The 10811-nt window shown below is 43.3% G+C and overlaps 1 protein-coding gene across 1 annotated transcript in view; it reads right to left on the bottom strand.

Moving 5' to 3' along the window:
• LOC147008719 (protein deacetylase HDAC6-like) overlaps positions 1-10811 on the bottom strand; it is a 98368-nt gene that overhangs the window by 22194 nt on the left and 65363 nt on the right. The window contains exons 17-22 of the mRNA XM_085864505.1: positions 10670-10798; positions 8568-8736; positions 6004-6137; positions 5775-5843; positions 984-1176; positions 710-859 (exon numbers count right to left, since the gene is read on the bottom strand). Coding sequence (XP_085720631.1) covers positions 710-859; positions 984-1176; positions 5775-5843; positions 6004-6137; positions 8568-8736; positions 10670-10798 — 844 coding nt within the window. The remainder of the gene's footprint in view (positions 1-709; positions 860-983; positions 1177-5774; positions 5844-6003; positions 6138-8567; positions 8737-10669; positions 10799-10811) is intronic.

The following is a 10811-nucleotide window of genomic DNA, read 5'->3' as shown; positions in this document are numbered from 1 at the left end:
AAAGGCATCAATGTGTGTGACGTCTCATTTTCTGGCATTAGTTTGTGGTCAAAAAAGATCCCACGGTGTCATTCGTGAGGAATAGGCAAGCTCTCGTCGGCACCCAAAATGATCACAAATTACTGCTCTCACCTTCGGGGGGCTCTGCCTCCCCAGCAAACGATGTTACCCGCAGAAGATTTAGTTGGCAACAGGGTTTTTTATTTTAAAGCAATAATCTGATGGTTAAATTCTTTTCAGATTTGCTGGTTTCCCCAAAACATTAAATTCAAATCTTGCTCAGCTGGATTTGAAGGAGAGAGATATTGGGACCATACTCTGTGCAGAGCATTGGTGCTGCTTAAGCAGTCTCCTTGGCTATTTGGCACAATCCTGGACGGGTCGCCACTCCGCCACAGTATACCAGCATGCTGGCACTCAATTTGCCGACCTCGGAAGGATGACAGGTCGAGTTAACCCCACCTGGTATTAATTCAATAGCTGAGCGGGATTTGAACTCAGGACCCAAGGATCCAAAGCCCACCACCCTAACCATTAAGCCAACACCAGGCATAATTTTGAAGGTCATGTCCCCATATTCTCATATAACATACTCAGGGTGGTTTTGATGAATCAATGCAGTGGAAATTAAGGAAATCGATGAAATTCAACTTGTTTTGTATCCAGTAATCATCCTCGCACAAATCACAAATATCCTGACACCACTCACCTCCAACAGCAACAACAACCTTCCACGGCCGATGGTGAGCAATGAATGAGTCATGTGGGCAAATCCCTCTGGAGTTACCCGACACTGGCCCAGAGGATCTCCCAAGCTTGCATCAAACCCGGCAGATACCAAAATGAGCTGCGGTTGAAACTGGAGAAACAAAGCTAAAGAACCTCATTTCATGCATTGATGATGATCTGACATCATCTTTCAACACAGAATACAAGTGGAAAGTCAACTTGTGATGATTCATCGCTACCCCAGCATGTATTACCTGGCAGGCAATGGGCATCAGGAGGTGGTGCCAGGCAGAGAGGTACTCCACATCTCCAGGCCGCACGTTGTTCCATGGCAGGTTCACAGTGAAGCCTTCACCAGCACCTTTCCCCACGAACCCACTTCCCGAGCATGCCTCTCCCGGGAAGAATGAGCCCTCGTCGAAGCGATGCACAGACAGGTACAGAACACTGGCAGAGATAATGTGCCACCTTTAACGATGGATTTTTTTTACCACATGTAGAGCTGCTATAGTGGAGAACATAACCTTAAAAAATGCCTTTGATCATTAAGTGAGTTTAACGTTAAAATGGGCATTTCATCTGCCGGTATTAGTTGGTGGATGTTAAAGATCCCACCGTGTCCTTCGGAAAGAGTAGGCAAGCTATCACTAAGCATCCTGAACAAATCACAACTTCCTTCTTGAACCTAAAGGAAGCTTTTCATCACAGCTGTGTCACCAGCAATGTTAGCATCACAGCTGTCAACATGTCAGCATAACAGATGCATCAGCATCACAGCTGTGTCACCAGCAATGTTAGAATCACAGCTGTCAACATGTCAGCATCACAGATGCATCAGCATCACAGCTGTGTCACCAGCAAATTATGCTTCCCACAGTCATGGGCTGCATATGAAAGAGGAGGAAGAAGGTATAAATACATCACAAATTCTGGCAAAGCGACACAAAGAAAGAGACCATGACAAGACAAATATAACGTAGCATGGAATTATCTGAACATGAACTGTATCTGAAGCTAGTTGTAGTCCCGAAAGCCTTTGAAACACTACTTGTAGGCATTTCTCACCGATGAAGGATTTGTTTTTGTGATAACATCATCCTTGGCATTTTTACCCAAAGCTTCGGTGATGGATTTAATCAAACGACAGAATCTTGTACTTCACAAAGATTCTGCTCTCTTAACCCTATCATTTGCCCAAGGTCATCTTCGATCTGCTTGGAAGACAGCCATCTTCTTCTTCTTCTTTAACGTCCACAATAATTGCCATGTTCTTGCGGGGTTGGACAGGGAAACTTGGCTCAAGTCTTTCACAAACAGAATGGCCATGCTTAACATTCAACTAAAGTTAGGGCAAGGATTTGGAATTTAGCCAGGGTGCCAACGACAGCTCACCTACTCTTCACGAAGGACACCGTGGGATCTTTCACATCCACGAACTATGCGAGCAGATGGGACACCTATTTAATGATGGCACACACCCTGCCTTGTAAGCCCACGATGATAGTTTATAGCTGGATTGAGATGCAAACCCAAGCTAGATAGCTTAGACAAGTGTGCATACCTCAACAAGGCCATCCTGCCACTCATTTTCATCAGCCATTATTGCTGCTTATACGAGGTCCGTCTAAAAAGTAACGGGACTGAGCCTGCTGTGTGCTCCACTTACACAACTTGAACGAACGGGTTGCGTCACAGTCTTTCACAACATTCCAGCAATATATATGATTGATTGGTGATGGCTGACTGCACTCATTGTGTGATTTTGTTTTACAGGTCGTGCTTTACATGTTGTCTAGTCTGAGTCGTCACGCTATGAGTCGTGAGCAGAGAGCCAAACTGAAGTTTCTTGGCAAGCTTGGCAATACACCTTCCGAATCCTTCGCAATGCTGCAGCAAATCTACGGGGAAGAAACGATGTTACGTATACGTGCATTTGAATGGCATAAGAGGTTCAAAGATGGACAGGAGGAGGTTGAAGACGATCCACGGTCTGGAAGACTTTCAACGAGCAGAACGGCGGAGAAAATTGAGCATGTGAAGCAGGTGGTGCGCGCAGATCGTCGACTCACGGTGCAGATGATTTCTGAGGGACTTTCCATCAACAAGGACACTGTCTGAAGCATCATCACTAAAAATCTCGAAATGCGCAAGGTGTGCGCAAAGATGGTCCCCAAGCTGTTGTCCAAGGACCAGAAACAGCAAAGAGTCACTGTGTGTCAAGACATTATCGAGCGCCTCGAGGACGATCCAGACCTGCTCGGGAGAGTCATTACTGGCGATGAATCGTGGATATTCGAATATGATCCCGAGACCAAATGGCAGAGTCGTCAGTGGAAAAGTCCGGCATCACCAAAACCAAAGAAAGCAAGGATGTTGAAGTCGAAGGTCAAGGTGATGCTCATCGCGTTTTTTGACATCAAGGGCATCGTCCACTTCGCGTTTCTACCACAGGGTCAAACAGTGAATCAATACATGTACAAGGAGATGCTCTGGCACCTCATGAGATCAGTCCGGGACAAGAGGAGGGATCTGTGGGAGAACAACGCCTCGGTGCTCCACCATGACAATGCCCCTGCTCACAGTGCCCTGAGCATCCGACAGTTTCTGGCAGAGAGGAACGTGCCAACTCTGGAGCAACCCTCGTATTCACCAGACTTGGCCCCTTGTGATTTTTCCCTATTCCCCAAGCTCAAGGGGATGATCAAGGGGACCCGATTTCCTGATGTGGAGGCCATCAAAAGGGCCGTGATGACGGAGCTCTGCAGGATTCCAGAAGAAGCCTTCCGGGGGTCCATTGAAGCATGGAAGAAGAGGATGGACAAGTGTGTGACACTGGAGGGAAACTATTTTTAAGGGGACAAGCTGTGATTTCAATATATTTTTTGGAATAAAATTTCTGTGAAGTCAGTCCCGTTACTTTTTAGACGGACCTCGTATATGGTGCTAGAAAAAAAATTTAAAAATAAAAAATAAAATCACTTCTGCTTCGCTGAGAAGCTCAGTTTTGGATGTTTTGGTTTGAACTTCTGCTTAAAACGAGTGAAATGAAACTTTTTGAATTACTCTCACTCAGATTTCATCACCACCGTATTGCATATCATTTAAATAATTTCAACTTTATGATACAAGATGATGATTTGCAATACCAGACACCACCGATTGGTGCTATAAGACACATTTACAGAGAGAGAATTGAGGTCTTCCCCCCACCCTCAACCCTCCTCCACCAGATATGCTACCCTAGCAGAAACCATACATGGGGCACCCTCAGGCAACTTGCAAAACTTGGTTTGATTTGGTTCAGTAGTTTTTTAGTTTTTGAAGCATATATAAACAAACAAATATACAAATTCATTTTTATCATACAGATTAACCGAACAAGATGTCTTTCAACTGTTGAAGCTCATTATCCAGCCTTGTAAAAGGTTAATGTATACTTAACATGGGAATGACTTCTTTTTTAATGTCTACAATGTTATTATAACTAAAAAAAATCCTTCAGCTGTGAAAGATGCCAACGTCGTGTTTCAAAGGCTTTCAGGACAACAACTAGTTACATAACACACTTTATATGCAGTTGATTCGATGATGACCACAATGTTCAATCACCTCAGGAATAAAATAACTTTAAATGGATCAAAAAAAAAAATCAGACAAAAGAGCAATTTAAATATTTTTAAAATACCTGATTTGCAAGTCGTTTCCATTTACATTTTAGCCTTTTGGCGGGGGGGGGGAGGGGGAGGTTGGGGGCGGGTGGAAGAAAATCTCCGGCTTTAGTGTGTGTAGAAAAACAAACTCAGTGTGGAGTTATAATTATCGTACAATAGATGATTTGGAATACCGCTGATTGGAATCGAGCTTTGTGGACAATCACCAATTCAACGACCACTGATTTCAATATCATCATCATCAAATTGGCCCAACTTCAGTTAGCCATTGATTTCCGTTGGAGCCGAGGCTTCTACCGTAGAGCATATGGCAATTCAAACCCGTGTGCAATACATTTGCTGTACATCCAATAGAAATCTAATTCCTGGACAGCTTGCTCTTCTATTCCTTGAAACTTTGCACAATAGCGGGTTGTACATGGTTGCACAAATTATAAACATATCCAATTGGTAAAACACAGAATCGAATGGTTTTGTCTGGCAATCAACTCAAAACATCTGTCATGAGGGCTGGCAGGAAGGCCGAGATGTATGCACACTGCCTTTAAGCTGTCCAGATTGGGTTTGAATGTCATCCCAGCTATAAACTGCCACCCTGGTGTTTCCCAGGTAGGGCGATTCATCAATGAGTGTGCTGTCCTTCGGATGGACGCTAAACCGTGTGTCCCGTCTGCAAGCATTATTTGGTGGACATTAAAGATCCCACGGTGTCCTTCACGAAGAGTTGGCAAGCTATCGCCGGCACCCTGAACAAATTCCGAATTCCTGTCCTGACTTCCTACGCTGGAGTGGCAACACATCCAGGATCGTAACCTTAGACAGAGAAACTGTTTCGGCAGAACCGACGCTCTATATCGTACATGGTTCATGATCTGATTTCTATGGGGCAGCTGAACCTTAGACCCACAACCAAAATCTCAAAGCACTGAAGGTATCACAGAAGTCCGACAGAATAGGATGCACCAAATATCAATGAATATCATTCAATTGACTGATATTGCACATCATCATTTAGATGTTTAAATGAGAAAGTCAAAGGGTTAGATTGCGGTTTTCTGCTTGTATCTATGATAAATAAAGTGTGACATGTGACTAACGTGTACGCAGATAACCCACATAATGAGACAGGAACGCATGTGCACCTGTGTTGCACGTCAAAGTTTTTTTCTGCCATGGAAAATGTTGGCAAAAATGTTCATCTTACGGATATGCTACACTTGTCACTATAGCTATCCACCATCCCAAATGTTTATGATTTTTTTTTTTGTGACAGGCCTCAACTAAAAAAGAAACAAAACAAAAAATTAAACTCAAGTAAATACTGGGGATGCTTCGATTAAATTACAATATTTGATACACAATCACAAGGCCAACCTGGGGTCATCTTCAAATATGTGCTGGGTACCGTTGCCATGATGAACATCCCAATCCACAATGAGTACACTAAAAAGGAGATGGGGGGAGGTTATATGGGATTAAAAAAAATGATCATATGCTAAAGCAAAACAAAATAACTTCATTCTTATTTCACTTTCTAACCCTACACTATGTGACACACATTACCTTTAATTTCTTCCTCATACAATCATTCACTCTTTCTCACCGTATAAGGGAGCCGGCCACCTTCTGCGCATGCCGTGCTGCAATTGCAGCAGAGTTAAATAGACAGAAACCACAGGCTGATCCAGGCTCCGCATGGTGACCAGGTGGTCGCACAACAGCAACGCCATTACTGACCTCCATGTGCACACATTAAGAGGTATTAGTAATTACTAGCAAATACAACCCGTCGCTTCGCTGACGGGGGTGTGAAGGAGAGGGGGGGGTGAAGAAAGAGAAAGGGAGAGAGATGTGGCGGGGAGGCAGAGAGGACGGAGGGAAGGGAGGAGCATGGAAAGGAGGGGGGAGCGAGGAATGGGTGAAGAAGGGGAAGCTCGGAAGGGGAAAAGAGTGAGGAAGTGGAGAGGTGGGGAGAGCAACGCCTCACAAAATGTTTCTGTACATTGCAGGAGGGAGGGGTGAGAGAGAGAAAGGGAGAGAGAGAGCGAGAGAGAGAGAGGGGGGGGGGGAGGAGGAAAAAAAAAAAAACAAGTGAGTGAGGGGTGCGGTAGCGTTAGCAAAGAGTGACATGTTATGCTTGATGACTGAACACAAATATAAAAACAATCTCATGTCAGAATAGCTGTACACACAACGCCACGACTGAGTTTGTAATGTTCACCACAGGCACATCTGAAAAAATTTTGATATCCCAATTTCAGAAAATTTGTGGGAACACTAACCAAAAGCATGGACTGAAAAGAATGGAAGTACCGCTCACGTTCAACCTAATGATCCCATCGAGCGTGAACATTGAAAACAAAGCGTTGCGACCAGATATCATTATTCGGTACAAAAAAAAGAGAGAAGAAGGCATTGCAAAGTGACGTGTTAATACCAGTGATTTTGGATTAAACTATGCAGAAATCAAGAAAATGACCAAATAGCAAGACCTCAAGAATGAAGTGAAAAGATCCTGGAAGCTAAAGAATACCAAAGTTGTAACAGTGATAGTTAGAGCTCCTGGAATAATGACAAAGAAACTCACAGAGATATTAAAAACCATCCCTGGGAATATTATTCCAAACGAACTACAGTTGGAAGCTGTCCGGGGCTCAGCGATGATCGTGAAGAGAACCCTCAACACAAAACTTTGAGAAACAGAAAACTTTACAGCTTGATCCATGAATTGTGACCCCTTACCGAAATAAAGGTGGATACTTTGAGCCCACACTGGGAAGACTCCATTCCACATTCTGAAACCCACATATGTAGATACCAATCAACACGACACACACACACACACACACACACACACACACACACACACACACACACACACACACACACACACACACACACACACACACACACACACACACATGCGCAAATGTACACACGCATCAAGTAATATAAATGACAAACACAAAGATTTACCTTGAAACGGTGTTCTTTGAAAGAGGATTTAAAGTGGGTAATTAGCAAAATTCAATTCAAGAATGTACCAAGCCAGAGAACACAAAATGTCAATCTATACTTCATGCCTTCACAGCAAGAACAAACATGGCGAACACCTGGTCGGATGGACCTCGTTGATTTTTTTTTTGTTATATGTATCGATGTCAAAGTGAGAGGTGGATTACAAATGGAGATCACACAAAGCGATCCTTGCACATTTTCATGGATGAGACACTTACCGAGGCACCGACCGCACGGCACCGCGGGACCCAACAAAGGCGGAAATGTACGTCAAATTGATGTGACATTGAAGGCACATGTACTTTTCCCCCGAAACAAACAACCAAGCAGCTTGGAGAGCACTCGCCAAGTGGCTTAAGCATTCAAGCAAGCACTCCAACAAAGGTCAATATGAAACGGTTCCCTTGGCACACAATTGGCAATCACCGACCCGTCATATTAAACATACACCTCCCGGAGACGCCGAAATGTCACATATGTTTGAATTGGACAAATGAACACTTTTCTCGGAGTCGGAACTGCCTGCAAGTTCGATTCTGGAGCTTAAATTTTGTAATTTGTTTTAGTTTAAGAGATACTCATGGCGAACGTATATGCGGAAATGAAATAAAACAACGAACGCTGATGTCTCTGGGCGTTTATAAGTATTGCAATGTACCCAGCGATTCATAGCTTTGATGAACAGCTTGTTCCAAGTTGCGGCCTGTTTCAAATCTGTGTAAGGTTGAGCAGGCCAATAAACATGGCGGCTTCTGACCCCAGCGCCGTTACCCAGGAAACGCCTTAAGACCCCAGAGAGCGAGGTGGCCGAGGATTGCCTGATGAAGAATATAATTAAATAAGGCTGTTAATTATCTTCAAAAGGGCTGTTTTCATTAACCCAAACACCCAAATTTTCACTCTTGCACTTCCTTGGTGTTTTCTTAGTATGCCTGCAAAGTTTCAGGCTGCTCAGTTTTATAGTTTTGGAGTTATGGAGGACACACACACACACACACACATACACACACACACACACACACACACATACTTTTATTGGTATAGATTGTGACATAATTTTAAACAAAATATAAAAAGTGGGGGAGGTAAGGGAGGAGGTGGGGGAAATGAGTTTAATTAAGCTTGCAGGTTAATTTGACAATCCCTTACCTTTCCTGAGATGACTGCTTCAACCAGGTTACAAGCAGATCCTGAAGCAAGCCTTGCTGCTTCATACGAACTGGGATTCAGAAATACCGAGTCAAACTCATCAGCCATGCGGTACAGGGATTGTGAGCTCAAAGAAGGTGTTGCACGGATAGCGGAGATGTACTTTGCACTAAAAAGAGGATGGACCAATGCATTCATCCGTTAGCCTAGAGATCCGACATGAACAAATTAGTTTTTCATTTGAGCAGCCATTTCAAAAAAAAACAAAGGGGGGTGGGGGGGGGACAAACTGAGTTCAATTTTTAATTGCAAACCAATTTGTGTATTTAATGAACTTGCACCAAATAAGCAAATTCTATCTTTATCATTTTTTACAATTCCAACATGTGAATGGGCTCTCCTTCAGAAATATTCACAACCTGACAGACGATGCTAATACTGTCTTTCTCATTGCATGTCTTGTACTGATGCCACCAAACATTTTTTTTTTTGGTTCATTTTAATGTCCTCTTATATTAAAATGTTTAAAATGTCACCCAAGTGCCCCTTTAAAAATGCCACAAGGATGATTGTATAATACACATTTCCTTAAACTGTGTGACCTTGGAGTTGCACACTTACAATATCTGTGTTGGACAATGTAAATAAATCAAACTTAAAAGAGGAAATAAAACAATCACCACCACCGATCCCTAATTTATAGGCTGATTGTACTATGTACATTCACTTCTGTACTTACCTCTCGGCCGTCCTGTCTAGCCTGGGTTTGAATCCCAACCAAGCTATAAACTGTCATCCCGGTGTTTCACAGGAAGGGCGATTCATCAATGTGTGTGCCGTCCCTCAGATGGACGTTAAACTGGCGTCCCGTTTGCCGACATTAATTCTGGATGTTAAAGATCCCCAATATTGATCTTTCGTGAATGGATTCCTGCCCCAACCAACAAGGGGCACTGCATCAGCGGCACAGCGACACCCCCGGCAAATTTTGCTCTTTGCAGCTATGCACTGCATAAGAAAGAACCACCATCCCTATTTACGTTTCAATAAATTTAACGAAAGCTTTTCAGTCATAATACCCCCTGCCATCTAAAATAATGCTGCCTACAAAACGTTGGTAGTGCCTCTGGCAAAGGATAGGTATGGCTCAGCAGTCAAGTGGGTAAGGTGTCACTGCTTTCACATCACCGGTTTGCATGAGACTTCCATACTGGCTCAGAGTGGGGTTACTGGTTATATTTTACACATTTCAGTCGGTGTTAAAGATCAACAGTGGTCGGTGTTAAAGTGGTCAACACTATGAGAGAAGTTAAAACTTGACCTGGACTTTTGTTTACAACTAACTTGTCAAGAATGATACACAAGTGTAATGTTCATGTCTGAACTGATGTGAAGAGAAGCTCAACTTGCCTGTGGTTTGCGTTAACCTTAATCGGCCTTGATCAACTATTCCTCCACCAACCGCCACCCCAGCCGCCTATCCGATGATCTCATTACATTTACTATTTAACTTGGCCTCATCAAAACAAGTTTTTACCCAGGTCTGTCTTAAGATTGCCAGTTAATGCCGCAACAATAATTATCATGAAATCAGAGGCTTGCTGTAACATACATGAACCATAAGATCTGCATTTATCCCAAAGGTTTTCATTAATATTCGTCCAACCATTATAAAGCAATGGGACAAAAGAAAGGTTTTAGCTCAGTGAAGGCACATTATCATTTATGACCTTTACCTTTTCCGGAAACTTTGCAATTTGTTCAGGGTAAATGCGATAGCTCACCTGCTCTTCATGAAAAAGTCACAATCAGATTTTTCGCGTCCACTAATGCCAGCAGTTGGGACACCCGGCTTAACATCCACCTGAGTGACGGCGCACTTTGCGATGCGAAGCATCATTCTGACAGTTTATAGTCAGTTTGGGAATCAAACCCAGATGAGAAAGCTCAAAACAAGTACGTTACCTCCACAACATCATGTCGGACCAGAGTGGCAACACAAGTATTTTTTTAAGTGCTGTTGATGATTAAGCGAGTGGTAATACCCATAATAATTATCATTTAAATTTCAAAATAAATGCACAACTTTTCAAACAACGTACGTGTGACAAAGCAAGAGCTCCTCGGTGGTGGCGTGACGAGCAGGGATGAGGACACATTGCTGAGACAAACGGAGTTCAGCGAGCCTCTTCATGATGTGCCAAACTCTGTCTGGACACTCTGGGTGTGACCTGTTAGGTATAG

The sequence above is a fragment of the Eptatretus burgeri genome, chromosome 18 (assembly GCF_056783735.1).
Source record: "Eptatretus burgeri isolate ZD-2024b chromosome 18, Ebu_testis_v1, whole genome shotgun sequence".
NCBI classification, from domain to species: domain Eukaryota; kingdom Metazoa; phylum Chordata; class Myxini; order Myxiniformes; family Myxinidae; genus Eptatretus; species Eptatretus burgeri.
The sequence above is the reverse complement of the archived record's forward strand: the minus strand, read 5'-3'. Positions and strand labels throughout refer to the sequence as shown.